The sequence below is a fragment of the Boleophthalmus pectinirostris genome, unplaced genomic scaffold (assembly GCF_026225935.1).
Source record: "Boleophthalmus pectinirostris isolate CB_2022bp ecotype Guang Dong unplaced genomic scaffold, ASM2622593v1 HiC_scaffold_21, whole genome shotgun sequence".
Classification (NCBI taxonomy): Eukaryota; Metazoa; Chordata; class Actinopteri; order Gobiiformes; family Gobiidae; genus Boleophthalmus; species Boleophthalmus pectinirostris.
Window position 1 is genome coordinate 37,847,688 of NW_026571175.1, and position 19,535 is coordinate 37,867,222.

The following is a 19,535-nucleotide window of genomic DNA, read 5'->3' on the forward strand; positions in this document are numbered from 1 at the left end:
ACACCATAGTTTTCTTGCTTTTGTACTGCAAGAAAAACTGGCTGAAACGTTAAGCAAATACAAGCCCCAGAAATCTGTGATAAACCAAAAGCTCATGTGTAAAAGTCCAGATTCTACAAGAACATCTGACAAATTTTAACTCTTGAACATTTGAAGGACTTTAAATAGTTTTTTAGACACAGAAATCTGAAAGTTTCTCCTCGGAAAACAAAACAGCTCAGGGCAGAGTTGACAAAATCATTTTAATGACAAAACTATAAGGAGTTGGGAGATAAAATTTGTGACTTTTCCTGTTGGAAAGTTTGTGAACCTCTTAGAATTTTTCCAGTCAAATCTGAGATGGTCGAGCGGGACATTCGGAGATTTGTCGTGAAATGACCCACAGCAACTCAGACGACCGATGTCCAAAAGCTTTTTTTTTTTTTTTTTTTTTTTTAATAATGTTTCAGCCAGAAAAGCCTTCGTCAAATCATTTTTCTTGCAGTACAAAAGTAAGAAAACTATGGTGTTAAAGTTAAATAAGATGTGTGCAAAAGTTTAATGCCAAACTTTGAACACTGGGGGTAAAACAAACATCTACATGAAGACAAGTGGTGGAACGTCTATCAGAAAACTTACACACTGCACCTTAAACTACTCATTTCATTACTGTTCACATTAACCTGCTCTACATGATCCTGCGGTTTTTATTTTGTCATTTTGATACACTGAGTCTGGCTCCAGATTCGCTGTAACTGCTCGCCTCATGAGCTTCATTTGACTGGATCCGGACGCTGTGGGTGACGTCACGATTCTTTTTACAGTCTGTGGCGCAGAGGCTGTTTCGTGTCTGAAATGCTGAGTGAACATTCCCAGGAGCAGTTTATAAACCCCTTATCTTATCCAGGTTTTCCACTGACGACTGCGGCGAGAGTCAAGGTCCGTGGGTCTGGACTCTCGTCTGGGTCGGACTTCAGACTCTGATACACAAACTCAGGTGGGACTCACGCCAACGGGGAATCAGTCAGAATAAACGACTCTTAAACTTACACACACACGATGTACGAGAGACTTTAATTTAAAATGTGCTTTTGGTCATTTTGGAATAAATATTTCACATTTAGTAACTTAAAATAAAGTCTGATTTTGAAAAATAAATACACGTCTGTTTCCAGTGGAGCGCCCTCTGCTGGCAGCAACGGGAATGAACAAAAATAAAATAAATAAATGCAGTTTTCCCCGTGAATGCTGCGATAACAGAGCCACGTGTTTGTGGTGAAAACAAATTATCTGGAGTTTTATCTCTGATGCAACTAAACAGGTAAAATTGAGTGGAGTATTTTTGACCAGTTTGGATTTATGGATTACTGAAACAAAATACAACTCCAGGTCTGTTTTTGACAAGGGGACGACACTACAACATGGTAAAAAGATTTTAAAAAGTCAATTTTGCATAAAAACAAAGTCACAACATCAAGACTCGAACTAAGCTTTGTCTAAAACTGAAGTAAACAAAGACTAAAGCAGCGAAAACTGCAAAAACAAACAGTTTTAAAACAAAGACTCAAATCATTTACATCAAGTGTTTTCAGTGTTTGGTAAAAGTCGACTTCATCCACTTCTCGTTGCTCCATTTTGAGGCAGAGTTGTGGTGGACGTCGTCGTTAACCTCGAAAGTGGAGACAAGATTTGTGTTTTTATCATCAAATAAATATCAGAACATTCACAAAAATGATACATATGAAAAAAAGGACATTCACAAAAATAATTCATGACTTACAAATAAAAATAACAGTATAACTTTTTTATTTCCTCCTAATTTAACTTGTTTCAGTCCTTTATTCGTGACTGAAGTTAATTTAAACTATATGAAAGCATTTAGTTAGTGTATCAAATGTTTGTTGCCATTTGTGTTGCCGTGGTTCATATTGTCAAATATGAACCACACGCTCCAACTTCAGTTGATGTGAACAAAAAAAAAAAACAGCCAATTGTATCAGGAAAGTCTCAGAAATCCACAAATAAACACAGGCGTCGTCACAAATCGGTTTGCAAATAAATGTAACTGCACTGACATTTCTGAATCATGTCATATTTTCTTTTGAGGTGAGAAATGTTTGTGAATGTTCTTACATTTGTTTGTACATCATGAATTATATTTGTGTGTTATATTTGTTTTTGGACCAAGAAATGAATGAATGACCTGATTTTTATTTGATCATAAAGACACAAACTTGTCTCCAGACTCTGGGGCCAAAGTTCCTTCAGGAGCCTGAGCTCGTCTGACGGAGACGCTGGAAATACACGAGTCACAGTGGGCGATCGTGGCAGAACTGTTGTTGGGTCCTTAGGCAAGACACTTCACCCACACCTCGTATGAAGCTGGCGTGTGTGAGTTGGCAGTAGGACGGGTGGATGGAGCAGGTTGGCAGATGTGAGTTCACACGTCTGGAAATCTCTGTAAGACTAAAGTGTTTCTAAACTCTCGTCCGCTCAGAGTCTCAGTACAGGAGCCCCTGTGGCTCCAGCAGGAGGTATCTCTGGATGGTTGGGGGCAGAGGCAGCAGCTCCACCCGTCGCTGACACATCCCCCCCAGGGCCGCCCTGACCGCACAGCGCGACAGGTGCAGCAGGCTGCGGGGCGGACAGGTGCTCACAGAGAACAGAGAGTCATAGAAGGTTCTGTGGAGCTGTGGAAGAAAACACGAGTCACTCACAGGTTCAACCGAGTCACTGTTTTCAACAGTAAAAGACCAAAGGGGAAAGTCTGTGTGAAGTCTGCATCTTCTCTCTACGTCTCAAAGTAAGTTTGTTCATAAAAGATCACACACATTTCAGAACATGTTGGTAGAAGTTTAAGATAGATACTCTGTCCCTGTGGTCTCTCTCTGTGGTCCCTGGTCTCTCCCTGGTCTGTGGTCCCTGGTCTGTACCTGGTAGGACTCGTCTGGGATGGAGGACCTCCACTTCTTGGTGGGCTTGAGTCTCTCGTAGGCGTTGGCCATGACCTCCACCACTCGGGGCAGATCGTGACACGCCTGCAGAACCTGAACACCACACACCGAGTCAAAACACCTGCAGAACCTGAACACCACACACCGAGTCAAAACACCTGCAGAACCTGAACACCACACACTGAGTTACTGAGGAACTGGAGGAAGATTTTTACTTCACACAAACTGAACTCCTGAGCCTCAAACCTCCTCAAAAACAGAACTGGAATTGTGTTAGAATAACCTTTTATCATTAGTCCGTCTACACCTCCAAAGTGTGTGTGTGTTTGTCTTGGACATGAGGACCCAAGAGCTGTGAGGACCTGAGCTCGAATCCCCACAGGCACAACCATTGCAAATGATAAAAAGGCCTTTTTTAAAACCCTCACGCTCTCCTCGATCAGCAGGAGGTTCATCAGATCAGCTCCGGAAGTTTTTAAACATAGAACCTGGAGATCTATGAAGTGTTACATCAGTAACCGAATAACAGCACAGCGGAGGGAGTGTGAGAAAAGACGATGACTCTGAAAAGATCATGCAGACTTCAGGTCAGTACTGTTCTCCAAGACGGAGGATAGAACTGACCTGAAATGTACCAAACACTGTTCACACATATTCTCTCCTGTCCATCTTTTTATCTCGGAGCATTTGTTTGGTTTGTTCTGGCTTTAAAACCAACCAAAACCAACCAAATATGTTAATACTGAAAATGTTTGGTTCTCGTCAGTTCTGTCAGTGAGTTCCTCTAACATGTCAAACACACACACACTTTAAACTTGTTCACTTTGTCATTTTAGATTTGATCTGAGTTATTCATGAAAATGTTTTCAGGTGTTTTGCTGCTCATAAGTCGCCCAAATAAGTGAAAAATCAAAAAGGAATCTGTCTGAATTGTGAGTTTTACATCCTTGGTCCCCACCGGTCGCCTCTTAAACACACACGATGACGTCATGATTTCAATATGCAAATGAATGACATCACAGGTCCCCATGAGGGTCCTGTACCTGACGGGTCCCCGGTGGTCAGTGAAATGTCAGCTCAGTCTTCCAAGGGTCAGAGTCAAGTTTTCAGGTGGTGGTTGTGTGTGTTGTTGCGCGTGTTTGTTTCGTTGTGTGTGTTGTGTTTGTGTTGTCGTGTGTGTCATGTGTGTGTTGTACCTTGTGAAACTGCGGCGGGTAGATTTGCGCGGCGTTGTGGTTGAGCAGGAGCTGGAAGCAGGCGTGGGGCGTGGCTCCGGGCCGCACAGACGACACCTTGAGCAGGTAGTGCAGGGCGGAGCAGCCGTTGACGTCCATGGCTCTGGGGTCGGCTCCGGCCTCCAGCAGCATCTGCAGAAGAACCTGGTCACAGCTCCACGCCGCTTTGTGCAGAGGCGTCTTGTGGTCGTCCTCCTGAGCGTTTGGGTCTGACACACCGACAACAGAGGTTTATTTAAAGAGACAAAAAGGTAAAAGGAACAGTTCATTTGTTCAAACTACCACTTAATGACATCACAAGGTGGAGGAGAATTTTAAGCTTTAGGGATAATATCAGCCAACTGATACAACAGTGAGGCACTAGAATCAAGTTCTCCAGTTTAGTTCACTTAGGCTCCGTTCAGTCTGCAGGTTTAACGCTCAATTCAGATTTTTTTGGTAAAATCCGATGTTTTTTCGAGGTCGTTCACATTTCCAGTTAAATGTGACTTGTATGTGACTCCAGTGTGAACATTAAACGGTCCAAAAGTGTCCCACATGTGACACTGGAGACACGACGACGTCAACCGCAGCGAGCGTCTCTGTGTTTACACAAGTTGAACAAACATGGACGCAGCATCGAGCACCTGGAGATTTTAAAGTTCCTCTCGTACCGGAGCCACAACATGAACAACTGACTTGTTTTAAGGAGGAGATTGAGAAGGAGAAGGACCAGGTTTTTGGTGGTGGTGTTTTGTGGTGAGTGGAGATGTGCTTCACTTCAGTCACATGGATCATGAACAGTTTTCTCTACTTCAGTGCAGAATAGTGACGTTTGTGTCTTGTTGATGACGTGTAGGTGGATGAATGTGACCTGACTGTTCACACTCAAGTCACATGTTAAAGATCAGATATGGATCAGTTTCAGGAGCACAGATCCAAGTGTCCTGGTCACATGTGAAAACATCAGATCTGTGTGGTTCAGACTCACATTAAAAGATCAGATACAGGAACAGAGACAAAAAATCAGATTTGGAGTCACTTCAGGTGCAGACTGAACGGAGCCATAGATCCAGTAGCACCAAACCACACTGAACTCTAGTTTTGTGAGAACTGCACATGTGCCTTCTCAGTTTGCCTCTGCTGCTGCTCGTTCCCCGTCCTCCCCTCAGTCTTTCGTGGCTCTGACCTGCTCCGTGGTCCAGCAGGAGCCTGCAGACCTGGTGGTGCTGGGGGCTGTAGCTCTGCTCTCTGGAGTCGTAGGCCCAGAACGCGGCCGTCATCAGCGGCGTCTCCTGGACTGAGTTCACAGCGTCGACCTGCGCTCCGTGTTTCAGGTACAACTCCACCAGCTCTGGAACCCCGAAGCGCGCCGCCGCGTGGAGCGGAGTCACCTCGTCGTTGTTGTTGCTGGCCACGTTCACGTCGGCTCCTGGAGGACAGAAGGTCTCAGAACAAACACAGACTCTTGGTCCTGTGAGACTGTGAGCCACAACAACAGTCACTGTTGCTAAACTAAGTTTTATGCTGCTTTAGTTTTGTGATATTAACGATTCTTTTACAGGTCAAACTGGGGTCACAGCCCCAGGAAACTTCAAAATGAAATAAACTAACACAAAATGGAGTCAATCGTTTGTGCTGTTTGGTTTGTGTGATTCTGGTTCTTAAAATATGAACAGTTTTATTTTGGGACGATGACTCAAAATTTTAAACAGCAGAAAATGATACAAATATGAATCAAAATCCAGTTCCTACAGACTGATCCAGACTTTTCCACAGACTCAGGTCGTTTCTCTTCATTAGTTTTGTTAAAGTCGCTGTCGTCAGCTGAACAGAAATGACCTCATATAATTTCCACAAAAATTATAATTTTAGAAATAAACTCACACAAATGAAATACTCAGGATAAGTCATAACAATCCCTCAGTCGTTCCGGTAGAATCCACAGAAGAAATTTAATTTGTTTCAAAGCTTATTTATTTATTTATTGGAGACAGGGACAGCGCATTAACCTGAACAGGAGAGATGTTTGTACATCAGGTTGTAGCGTCAGTGTTCATTTCCACCTGTCGTCCCTGGGCAGGTTCACTGACTGATTGTATTTAACTGACTTTGACCATCAGCTGTTCTTCCTGGAGCATGTTTTGGGTTGACTGGACAAAAGTTTATTTTGGTTGAATATGTTTTTCAGCTCATCCAAGCCGCTGCTTCACTTCTGGACTGAAGAAAAACCAAAATAAACTTGAGTCCAGTTGACAAATTGAATTTCTTCTTTTGCCACAAATGAAATACAAACGTTTGGTGTAATTTTCTGCTGTTTCACATTTTGAGGGGCTGGATGACGTCATCAACCCAAAATGAAACTGTTCAGATCTGAAGAACCAGAATCACACAAACAAAGCACAAACGACTGACTTTTGTGTCGTTTTATTTAATTTTGAAGCTTCCTGGAGCTGCTGACCCTAGTTTGACCTGTAAAAGAATCGTTAATATTTCACAAACTAAACTTTTGTAGCACAAACGATTGACAGTGTTTGTGTATCTTTGCGTTTGATCGGGGCGACTTCAGAGGCGTGTGTATCCTCTTTAACACTGTTAGAGTTGATTTGTCGAACAACTCCAGACTGAAACGACTCCCAATACAAACTGAATCTGAACCCTGTCGAGCCCAGAGTAAAGATCTGCTCTGCTCTCGTTCTCTTTCTCAGAGTCTGTGGTGATGTTTCGGGTGATGTTTCGGGTGATGTTTCGGGTGAGGGTTCGGGTGATGGTTCGGGTGAGGTTCGGGTGAGGGTTCGGGTGATGGTTCGGGTGATGGTTCGGGTGAGGGTTCGGGTGAGGTTCGGGTGAGGGTTCGGGTGAGGGTTCGGGTGAGGGTTCGGGTGATGTTTCGGGTGTGGTTCGGGTGAGGTTCGGGTGAGGGTTCGGGTGAGGGTTCGGGTGATGGTTCGGGTGAGGGTGAGGGTGAGGGTGATTTCGGGTGAGGTTCGGGTGATGTTTCGGGTGAGGGTTCGGGTGATGTTTCGGGTGAGGGTTCGGGTGAGGGTTCGGGTGATGGTTCGGGTGAGGGTTCGGGTGATGGTTCTGGTGCTGACCGTGGTGCAGGAGGTGTTGGGCGCAGGGCACAGACTGGGCGGTGATGCAGTAGTGCAGGGCGCTGTGCCCGCTCAGGGACAGGGCCTCCACCTTGGCTCCGTGCCGCAGCAGCAGGGACACACACTCCGGGTTGGACACTTCACACGCCACGTGCAGAGGAGTCTTTCCGTTGGGCATCCGGTTCAGCGCCGCCCCCTCCTGGATGAGCAGCACGGCGCACTCCAGAGAGTTGTACATGACGCACACGTGCAGAGCCATGGCCCACGACTTCTCCAGCTTGTACCCGGGCAGCCAGTACCCTGTGGGCAGAGACACAGGTTAAACTTGTGTTTCCCCGGGACAGGCTGTGTGTCTCCTGTCACAGCAGATTTATACAAAACCACGGATTTGTCCCAGTTCATACAAGAAATGTCCCAGGTGTCCCCATCAGAGTCCTGCATGTTTCCATTTTTGGAGACCCGCACACACCCGGACCCGTTAACATTCCATCTGTTACCCGCCCGTGACCCGCCTGTGCCCGTGATAAATCTGGGTCAGACCATTAGTCCGACAGTCCAATAGTCCAGGATTAAACCAGGACTAAACCTACGCCGTCTCATTAGCAAATTGAAAATATATACACGTCGCAACCACCGAGCCGATCACCAGGACTAAACCAGGACTAAACCAGGACTAAACCAGGACTAAACCAGGACTAAACCAGGACTAAACCAGGAGTGCAGGCGTCGAGTCGATCTCCTCCGCTGAAGGTTTAATGGAATAAAAACACTGAAGTCTCTCTCTGTGTGGTTCATTGTTCCAGGAAAAGTCGGGACATGTCTTTTGTTTCCAGGGCAACAGACGCCCTGGACACGCATCAAGTATTTTTCTACCATTTGTCGTTCATTTGATTCTCCTGACCCGACCGTGTGATCACTACCTGCCCGGAAAATTACAGAACGTTAAAACCCACACGTTTCAGTAACTACTGTATTTTTAACCAATTTGATCTAAACCAGGACTAAACTAAGATTAAACCAGGACTAAACCAGGACTAAACCAGGTCTAAACCAGGACTATCACAATTTTTGTCTAATCTGAGGAACATAAATTGTCTTTTGCTTTGCTAAAATACAGCTATTAATGTTTGTGAATGAACATAAAACATAAAAATACAGCATCAGAAGTCGCTCAGGTCATGACTGACACAAGAATCCACAAAGTTTCACACTCTTTTCATTATTTTATTTGTACCAAACATCCAAACCTGAATGTGCCTCAGTTTAGAATTTTGAAACTCTGGTCACTCCAGAATAAACAAACATTCAAATATCCAAGAGAAATATTCTATTTTATGTTCTAATGTCGTTTCCTCGTCGCAGACCTGGAGTTTTTCTCCCACAGAGTGAAAAGGATCTGTGTCACGTTTTAATACAAACACTTCAAGACCAAAACTCCGAGGTCACAGCAGCCGCCACAATATTCAAATGTCAATGACTAAAATAAGTTTTAAGGGCAATTTTGTTACAGAGATTTAATAATTTATTTTATTTATTGTTTGGTTCAACATTGGTTTATTCAAGTGCATTTTTTGTTCCTCGCTGTGAGTCAGACACATTAGACTCTTTTTAATGTGAACAAGTGTTTTCTTTGGTCTGTTTTCGTTTGTCTTGCAGTTCCTGTGTTAAATGTTCTTGAGAAAGTAAAGTTTATTGATCTTTGAAAGGATGTATTTGCATTTTTATTCTTTTGTCATTATATTAGTTAAAATTGGTCTCAAAATGTCAATATTATCATTTATCACAATCATTTCTTGGTCAATGAATCGTCCAGTAAAATGTGCTCTCGTTACAGGTCCATGAGTTACACCTGCAGACAGGGACAGGTGCATCTGCAGGGGCTTGACGGAGCAATAATGAGCAGAGTTCTCAAAGCAAAACCTACAACAAAATGAAATAAAAGGCAAAAAATTAGTTAATGAAAATAATATTTATTTATTGATTTATTTTTGTACATTAATAATCAAAAATAGGCATATCAAATAAAACAGAATATGAAAATACAATTTAAATAAACAAATAAATAAAATAAAAACAGGCATATCAAATAATATAGAAAATAAAATTAGTTAATAAAATATAGAAAAAATAAATTGAAAAATAATTAATAAAATAAAAATAGGCATATAAAATAGAAAATGAAATACAATTTGTTAATAAAAATAAAAAAATACATTGAAAAATAAATACAAAATAAATCAATAAATAAAATTAAAACAGGCATACCAAATAAAATAGAAAAAAAAATAAAATCTGTTAATAATAATAAATTATAAAGAGGCATATTTGTCTTGAAGTGCTCAAAACTTTGCCTTTTATAGAAAGTTAAACCTGGAGGAATAGCACCCTCTAGTGGTGAACTACATTTGACCCAGGGACTTTTGTGCAGCCAAAGGAAATGTATTTAAAAATAGCCTAATAAAAAAATCTGTCCTGATCCCAGTCCAAATCCAGACCAATAAAAACTGTAAAACATTAAATCATGCAAATATAAACTAATTAAAACACAGTCTGTCATTTTAAAGCCGTCCTGACCCAGATGACCTGTATGTCTGGCATTTCACCGGAGAACACGAGAACACTGCTGCTAGAACCTGATACAGGAGTTTTATTTGACTTAAAATGTTCAGCGTTCATGTGACCAGCAACCAGGACTTTAAAAAAACATTTCAGATAAAATAAGAACTGTAAAACATGACGCAGTAAAAAAAAATGTTTACAATGTTTATGTAGTGTCTTTATGATTATTATTTCTCTCTTGGCACAAATTTGAAATTAAAAAATGAATCAAAAACAGCTCGGTGCTTGTTTTCTATTAGCTTTGTAATTTACAACAAACTAACAGTAAAATCGTGACATAAATAAAAGGTAGTTGGCCCCTAAACACTCGACAGAAGCACGTGTGTGACCTGCCCGAGCCTTTTCACACATGTGCACGCTGCTCTAAGGTCACTTCTGAGGACTTGAAAAGTTATAATTCCCCAAAACGTCACTTAATATTTTACAGACCTGCTGCTGAGGAAGGAACGACGCCCTCTAGTGGTTAAACTGTCGACGCGCTTAAGTTTCAAAACAAATGCGACGTGCGCTTATGTCATGTGTTTATATTTGACATGTGACTGGGCTTTTCTTTAAGGTGCTTTTGTGCGTTATCATCTTAAATATAGATTAGTTTGAGTTGTGTTTACAGTCAGAACACAGTTTAATATGAATGATGTCACTCTGCACATTTATCATCTGTGTTCTAATGTTTCGTGGAGTTGTGTTTTGTTTGATTCACACACGTTTGACTCACAAACCTGCACATTTGAAGCTCAAAGTAACAGATAATATTCAAAAACTGTTCTGCACAATTGAGATCAAACACAAACTGAGAGGTCAAATGAATTATAAAAAACTATTCTCTGGACCCAGACGTGGACTCGACTTATAAAACAGTTTAGATGAACTTATCAAAACTTGGACTAACTTGGTGCACTTCAAAAAACAATATGAAAATCTAATCTTACAGAAAAACCCAGAGGACGAGATCCACTGTCTTCACTCGGACGGCGGCAAACTGAGCAGCAGGTCACGTCTCTCCCTTCACTAACCACACCTACTACTTCTCCTCTGATAGTTCTGACTTGCACTTCAGCGTCTGGAATAAAAGACTCTTTGAGATGCCAAAAGCAAAACAAACGAGAACGGATCGTGATATACCAGACGACGGCTCGGACTCGTCACGCTACAAACGTGGACAGAGGTGATAAGGCAAGTTCCTCAGCCAAACCAAACTCTGGAGATGTTCCAAACATTTCAACTGAGACATTAATAAAAAGTATCTCCACAGCAGCGGCGAAGGAAGGAGAGCGCACTCTTCTCTGCTCCCCTTTCCTGCTCCTCTCTCCTCTCCCCGCTCCTCACTTCTCCGTCTTGTCTAACCAACACTGTAGTTAGTTGTTTACAAGTCATGTGCAGCACCGGCTGTAAACAAACCTGTTTCTGGCATAAGGAGGAGGTGTTTCTGCGTAGGAGCTGTAGGGGAGGGGGGGTGGTTTCACACATGCGCAACATTTGAAAAAGGACAAACAGTCGCTGGATTTCTTGTTCCTTGGAAAATCCTCTATACAACCTTTAACTCTTGGTTTAACTCTTAAACTCTTGAACTTCAAATGAACTGTTTGAAATTAATTTGTGTCTATAGGCGAGTTTCATTGTTGACAAAAGCGTGCGTTTCATGCTGGGAATTATTTTGGTCGGTGACAAGAAACACTAATTGAACATGATGGACGGAGCCAGAAAGCACGTAAAGGGTATTGATCCGGTTATTTCTCCACTCTAACGGCAGAGGACCCAAGACCATTTGACCAGAAATTGGTCATAAACATCGACGGACGACAAATCACCCTTTTCAACCCCGACAGAGTACCTGGACCAAACCAAACTTCTGGTCAGAATCTCCAACTACCTGGACAAATATTCACTTGGGCGACATCCACAATGACTTGGTGGAAACTCCTGGGCCATTCACAGCAGAAAAGATGAAAACCTCCAAGAGTCTGGATGTGTTGTTGAACTTGTTGAGTCCACGGTTTGTTAGGATCTTCTACGTTTGCTCTGCGGATGTTTGAAAGTCGTTTAATTCACCGTTAGCGGTTCTTTTCACTCAGAATATGAAAAAGACATTTTCCTTCTTCCGTGTTTCTATTTGTGCGTCTGATAATGCAGCAGGAGTTTAACATTATCAGGGAGAAATACAGGAGGTTACACACTGTGTTTGATGCTACCGTGTTTCTGCCTCCGACCAGAATATTTCCCAGCAGCAACGCGGGCTTTTAATAACAATGACGTCAGCTCAAACTCTAGTGACGTGTGTGTAGTGAGTGTGTAGTGAGTGTGTGTGTGTGTGTAGTGAGTGTGTTGTGTGTGTAGTGAGTGTGTTGTGTGTGTAGTGAGTGTGTGTGTGTGTGTAGTGAGTGTGTGTGTGTGTGTGTGTGTGTGTGTGTGTAGTGAGTGTGTTGTGTGTGTGTAGTGAGTGTGTGTGTGTGTGTAGTGAGTGTGTTGTGTGTGTGTGTGTGTGTGTAGTGAGTGTGTGTGTGTGTGTAGTGAGTGTGTGTGTGTGTAGTGAGTGTGTGTGTGTGTGTAGTGAGTGTGTGTGTGTGTGTGAGTGTGTGTGTGTGTGTGTGTGTAGTGAGTGTGTGTGTGTGTGTGTGTGTAGTGAGTGTGTAGTGTGTGTGTGTGTGTGATGTGTAGTGAGTGTGTGTGTGTGTGTGTGTGTGTGTGTGTGTAGTGATGTGTGTGTGTGTGTGTGTGTAGTGAGTGTGTGTGTGTGTGTGTGTGTGTGTGTGTGTGTGTGTGTGTGTGTGTAGTGAGTGTGTAGTGAGTGTGTGTGTGTGTGTAGTGATGTGTGTGTGTGTTGTGTGTGTAGTGAGTGTGTTGGTTTTATGTACTTTTCTCTGTCCTGTAGATGATTTCACATGAACCTGAAGATGGAAATGAGCCACTCTGGATATAAACTTTACATATTTACATTTATAAATGTTGAATATCATGTGCTCTTCCTTTTACAAATAAATAAAAATAAGAAAATAAGAAGCTAGACGGCCTGATACGACACTGATGAAGTCGTCGCTACAACTGAGTCTCTAAATACACACCAGACCGAGTCCAAGACACGCAACTCCGAGCCCGAAGATGACGTCGCAGTGATAAAAATGTGCATGAATGAGCTCGAGAAATCAAACAAGGAGCTAAGAGACGAAGTACTGGACCTGGAGGACGACCAAGACTAAAAGAAGCTAGAGAAGGAAAAGATCTGATCATGTTTTGAAGGATTTATCCCCAAACTGCTAAATCTACCGGTCGCCTCAGTCACACTGTCACAACTGAATCAAACTTCAACGCTCCAGAGATGTTACGATGACACTGACGCCGCTCCACTGTGTTTTTAAACTCCACACACCTTCACCAGAATCATATAGAAAAAAAATAAATAAAATCTGCCCTGGAATTACCGATCTCTACTGAACTAAAGATAAAACGAGCTGTTCACTAGCGCTTCATGACATCACAAGGTGGAACAGAGCGACAGAGTTACTCAAAACAAAACAAAACTTGAGCTCTGTCAACATTAGAACTAGACGTGACCTGAAGTTCACGAGAAACACAGTGAGTGTGATTTAAAAGGACTGACCCTGTTTGTAGGAGGCCAGGACCATGCTCGGGTCGTCCACCTCCAGCACCGTGTCCAGGTCCATTCTGCCCGTGTCCAGGATCTGCTGCACCTGCCGCGCGTCGTCCGCCTGCAGCGCCTCCAGGAGACGCCGGTTCAGCTGCCGCCTCAGCTCTGCCATGGCCCCGGGGACTCCAGGGGCCCAGGGGACAGGCTCGGACCCCCGCTCAGCCCCCGCCGCCCTCCACGCCGACCCGCCGCCCTCCACGCCAACCCCCCGCCGCCGCACACACGACCAGAGGCAGGAGCGCGGCCAAGAGGGCTCCTAACATGGCCCCGGAGGAGGGCAGGAGCCGCACACATGTTTGGAGACAGAGCCGGACAGTGGAGCAGTGAAAACACACGCAGGGGTAAAAATAGATGCGGAAAAAATAGATGTTCGACCAAACTCCAAAAGGGCTCAGGGGGGAGGGGGAGAACTGCACGAGAACACGAGAGAAGAACAACAGTGAACCCTGCCAGACCTCAGAGAAATTTCTCTTAATTTTACGTTTAAAAACCCCACATTTTACCTCCTAATGAAGTGTTCTACATCAGTTTTTTCAGTACAACCTGTTATTTGTGTCATGTGGCTGTAATAAAAACTACAGGACCAGAAATACACATGAAAACCGAAAATAAAATTCACTCTTTTACACAAACATATAGAAACAACTTTTTGGACATAAAAATGTTTAATTTAGGGCCTTAGCTACAAAAGTGCGGATAAATAAACTAAAAATCTCCTTACTGTCTCAAAAACAAATAAATAAAGAAAAGAGCAATGTCCCCATGACTTGACTGGTGCAGGTCGTGGAAACAGCTGGAGTCAGGTCCAGGTCACAGAGACACGTCACTTCTGCATTTCCATGGAATTTATTACTTTTGGATTTGGACATTTGGACTCAAATAAACCTGAAAATAAAAATATCAAGAGATGCACAATTACACAGACCAACATGTGTCATTTTCCATTTATTTGAGAAAAATCTGCCCCTGTTTATACGAGACACTTGAGAGTAAAAATGACTAAATATTTTATGGGAAGTGTCTTTCGTTTAGAGTTTTTGGGGCTTAAAAACACAAAAATCTGAACCCACCTCCAGAGTGTAAAAGTTGAATATTCTCCACCGTAGTAGAGTTTCTGTCTCCACTGACCAAGACACAAAACTCTGGTCACATGTGCTCAGGTCGTGTACGAGTTTACGTCACAAACAAACAGGACACACAAACATCCCAACAAATGTGTAGAATGTGCAGAGACACTGTTAGTGACAGAGAAGATCTACAATCACCTCTGTCAGACTCTGGACGCACCAGGTCGTCTCAGTCGAGTCAGACGGATCTGGACCAGACCTGGAGAACCAGTGGATGGTGGGACGACTTTGTGGAAGGAGGAGCTGATGAAAATGTGTGGAGTGAAAACTTCTGTATGTCCAAAGACAAACACACACAATCCAATTCACACACTTTTGTGTCACCGTCTGCAGCAGATTTACTCCTGAAAACACTCGACTAAACCACCAAGAAAGAAAAAGTGAAGACGCGACGACACTTTTTGTGTTTCTGTTTAGACCCTCAGCATGTAAACGTGGACTTACTTTGTGTGTTTGAGACCACATCATTTTTGCATGTTTTGTATGAATGAATGTGTTGAGATATTCTGTAATTAATATAATAAATGTGATGAAATAAAAGTTGTTTTTTAATTTATATGTACATAGATTAACTATGTCTCCGTTCAGTCTGCAGGTTTAACGTTTGATTCCAATTTTTTGGTGAAATCCGATGTTTTTTCGAGGTCGTTCACATTTCCAGTTAAATGTGACTTGTATGTGTTACCGGCGCCAGCCCTAGGGGAAGCTGGGCGGTAGCAAGTGGCACACAGTTAAGGTTAAACTGTGTGGCCTAAAGGTGTGGTGCTGCTGTGAATGGACGGAGAGGAGACACATTAGTCTGGTCACAGCTTGTTTAATTCTGAAAATCATTCAGTTATTCATTTCTTTCTCATTTCATTTCGATTGGCTCAATCTCTCCAAAATTATATAATTGACAAAACAATAAATTACATAAGTAAATAAACAAATACTAACAGACAATAAAATAATCCATAAAATGCAAATAAATACATATAGTTTGAAATAAGTCCTAAGCAGTTCAGTAGCGATAACGTAACTGACATTAGAATGGGTAGAAATTTGAAATAGTACCAAATTAGTACCTAATGTTGGCTAAACTCTCTGAAACTTTTTTGAAAACCTTTACACAATGAACAAAAATGTGTCTGAACCAAGTCTGAGTCAACAAAACAACTCTTCAAATCGTACCTGTGAATTACGGAGAGGAGACACGTTAGTCTGGTCACAGCTTGTTTAATTCTGAAGCTACGCCTACACCGTGTTTCCCCTAGTCCCACAGTAGCGCTAACGGCATCCTCTACTGGTCGGAGTATGTACTGCACCCAAAACAAAAGGCACGCTAGGAATCATTCAACAAAATAGAGGGGGTGTCTGTTTCCATATAAAACTTAAATACAGCATTTTTTCAACCTACTACATATGTGACTCCAGTGTGAACATTAAACGGTCCAAAAGTGTCCCACATGTGACACTGGAGACACGACGACGTCAACCGCAGCGAGCGTCTCTGTGTTTACACAAGTTGAACAAACATGGACGCAGCATCGAGCACCTGGAGATTTTAAAGTTCCTCTCGTACCGGAGCCACAACATGAACAACTGACTTGTTTTAAGGAGGAGATTGAGAAGGAGAAGGAGCAGGTTTTTGGTGGTGGTGTTTTGTGGTGAGTGGAGATGTGCTTCACTTCAGTCACATGGATCATGAACAGTTTTCTCCTACTTCAGTGCAGAATAGTGACGTTTGTGTCTTGTTGATGACGTGTAGGTGGATGAATGTGACCTGACTGTTCACACTCAAGTCACATGTTAAAGATCAGATATGGATCAGTTTCAGGAGCACAGATCCAAGTGTCCTGGGTCATGTTTGAAAACATCAGATCTGTGTGGTTCAGACTCACATTAAAAGATCAGATACAGGAACATAGAGACAAAAAATCTGATTTGGGTCACTTCAGGTGCAGACTGAACGTAGACTTAGTTTCATAAAGGGGACACTGTTGAATATTTAGTTTAAAAAGGTTCACAAAAAATGGTTAATTCATTTATTACATGTTTAAAAGTCTGTATTTGTTATTTAAAACCACAAAAGGATTATTTTCCTTAGATATTTCACCCACAGATGCGCTGGTTCTCTGTATTTCAAAGTATATTGTTTTTTGAAACCCTCAGCTGATGAAGACAAAGTTATCAGTTATAAAATAGTAAAAGAAAAAAAAAACATGTTAGATAGAATGTGGCGAGTTGTAACAGAAAGATGAATGATTTGACACTGGCAACATTTTTGCAGTAAAGCCATTTTTTTAACTGAAGTTATCGCTCTGACATTTTTTTTCCATTGTAGTTGTAGCCGGATCCAGAACAAACACAGAGGGACCAGACGGAGCCCCGAGAAAACACAGACGTGTCACTGGAGCCACACGGCCGAGTCTCGTCCTGAACCTCGACACCTGCAGCCGATCATCAATCAGTGGCACCGCTGCTGTAAACACCGTCTGTTTACTGAGAACCACTAAACACTTGGACTTGTAAAGTTGTAGGTTCACACCGTCTACGTACAGTTCCTTTAAAAGAACACAGACGTCAGGACTGGGAGACACTTGCCCACACAGGAGGGAGAACAACAACAGAAACTACACCAGCCAAACAACTCACCACCAAGTGCACTTTACACATGGATGACTTGAATGCTTCATGGAAAAAGCTTTTAATCCATAAACACCAGTCTAGTTTTGAGGGGAATCAGGTTAGAGAAAGTTCAACAGAGACGGGGGGTTCTGGACACACAGAGGACTGACGATGGAAGGGAAGGTTTTAATTGTCAAAGTTGTGATTTTACTCTTGTTTTTACTCATTTGCTCCATTTGTTTCCTCCTAGATTCGTGTTTTTATCTTTGGAGAGGGACATGTTTTATTTTATCTGGGGGACAAAGTGGAAAAGTTTGAGGAGGGAGGACCTAAAGAAGCCCAAAGAAAAAGGAGTCAAAGGTGTGCCGGACCTCCCCCTCTTCCTAGGAGCAAAATACACTGCGGTACATTTTAAACTTTTGCAGGACCCATCTGGAAACCCGAAAACATCTTTTTTCTTGATGGTTTCCTTTTAAGACAAAAGAAGTTTTAGTCCATGGACTTAAGAGTCCCCGTGTCTTTTAATCTGTCCAGTTTTTACGCTTTTATCCCCACCTTTTTAGAACGTTTTAAATTGACACAGGAGGGATTGCAGGTTTTAACCAATCACAAAGCTATGATCTCTTCTGTGCAGGAGCGGGAACCCGTGAGTCCGGTGCGCGGGCTCACACTAGGGGAGCCCACCACGGTTTGGCGCAACATGAACCATCCTGCTCTCCCGAACAGACTCCGGGACCTGTCCTGGCTGGTTGCTCATGAGGTTCTCTCGGTCAGGTCCGTCATGCACTCCCGGAGGTTATCCCTGACCGCAACCTGCCCCCGGCCGGGTTGTGGCGCGCCCGAGTCGGTGAGGCATCTCCTCTGGGAGTGCAGTGCCGCCAGAGATCAGTGGGCTACAGCCGGCACCTTACAATTCCCGTACCTACCAGCAGGGGAGGTCCTTACAGCACAGCTGGTGCTGTACGGGGTGGGCCTAAGTCCGAATATATCAAAAAAGGACTTCACGAGGATCTGGCTCACCTCGCCGCCATCAAAGACGCCATGTGGACCTCCAGAAACCTGCTGGTAGGAAAGCACATGCAGATCCCCCCCGTGGCTGTGATCCGGAAGGCAGCAGCTACGGTCAGTGAGACCGTAGCTGCAGGCGGCGGGCCCTAGGACACAGTCACAAAGAAGAATCGCCTCTGTGCTCATTCGGATGAAGGTGACCGGAGCCTTATCTCGAAGGTCGAGGTCGCAGCGGCCTGGCTCTCCGGGTGCGGTCGGAGGGAAGGAGCATCGGAGAGGACCTCCTCTGAGCGGGACGGGTCACCGAGAGACCAAATGTTCGGGAGAGCAGGAGGAGTCTCCTTGATAGGGACTCACCCCGCTCCTGTACAGAGAGACTTTTATCACTGCACCCTCTTTTAATGGACTTTTAAAATTGACACACTTTTTATGGACATTGTTTTTACACCAATTTTAACCACACACCTGTTTTAGCCTTTTACACTGTTTTATTGTGCTTTTACTGTTGATGTGTGTTTTTGTGTGTTTTAAATGAAAAATGATTTTACAATGTCCAAATATGAATATGGCTAAGATCAAGTGTAGTTTAATATTGCGCTTGGTTGAAAGAGACTGCGATCGCCTCCGAGGAGCCAAAAACATTAGCCTTTGTGGCTCTTGTTTCGGCCCTCGGGGGATATATTGTTCTGTTTTTTTGCCTTTGTTTCTGTTCCTGTTTCTGTTTTCTTGTTAATTTTCTATTTTTTACAGCACCTTATTGCGGATTTTGCACAACCGAGCACCTGCACTTTAAGTAAGTTACTCTGGTTTTAGCTTCACTTTTATTGTTTTTTAGCTGTTTTAAACTGGTTTTAGTCTTTTTAGTGGGTTTTAGATATAGTTTTAAGTGTTTTTTTTTAGTTGGTTTTAGCTGTTGGTGCCTCCAGAATGTCGGCCTCCCATGCCGGCAGGAGGAGGCACCACAGCGTGCGCTTCACTTTGCGGGAGGTCAACGGGAAGGTGCCTCCTTTTTCCCGGTTAGACTTCTCCCGCGGCCTGGTTCAGAAGGTGCTCTCGTTCAAGCCTGATGACCTGAATTGCATCCTGTCTCTGCCCTTCAACAGAGGGTTTGACGTGAGCTTTCGCACGGTGTGTTACTGTTAAATGAATTCTGGACCAGGTTTAAGAAAGTGGAGCCCCAGTTTTCTGCATTCACGGTTGAGAACCTGAATGATAATTCACTGAAACATGTGATTGTCAGGATGTTCAATGAGACTGTGAGTGCAGATGATATTTGTGTATGGCTGGGA

General features: G+C 43.1%; 1 protein-coding gene across 1 annotated transcript; it reads right to left on the reverse strand.

Moving 5' to 3' along the window:
• Nucleotides 1–1,736: 1,736 nt before the first annotated feature.
• asb4 (ankyrin repeat and SOCS box containing 4) lies at nt 1,737–13,616 on the reverse strand. Its single transcript, XM_055157124.1, has 6 exons — nt 13,457–13,616; nt 7,243–7,542; nt 5,337–5,579; nt 4,130–4,377; nt 2,913–3,026; nt 1,737–2,669 (listed from the first exon to the last, which is right to left on the reverse strand). Exons 1-6 carry the CDS (start codon nt 13,614–13,616, stop codon nt 2,481–2,483), a joined length of 1,254 nt encoding a protein of 417 aa, XP_055013099.1. The 3' UTR covers nt 1,737–2,480.
• Between the last annotated feature and the right edge of the window lie 5,919 nt (nt 13,617–19,535).

Coding starts and splice junctions, on each gene's coding strand:
- asb4 (XM_055157124.1), bottom strand. CDS start 13,616: ATGGCAGAGCTGAGGCGGCAGCTGAACCGGCGTCTCCTGGAGGCGCTG. Junction 3,027..4,129: donor ACCCGCCGCAGTTTCACAAG/GTACAACACACA, acceptor TGTGGTGTTCAG/GTTCTGCAGGCGTGTCACGA. Junction 2,670..2,912: donor TCCCAGACGAGTCCTACCAG/GTACAGACCAGG, acceptor TTTCTTCCACAG/CTCCACAGAACCTTCTATGA.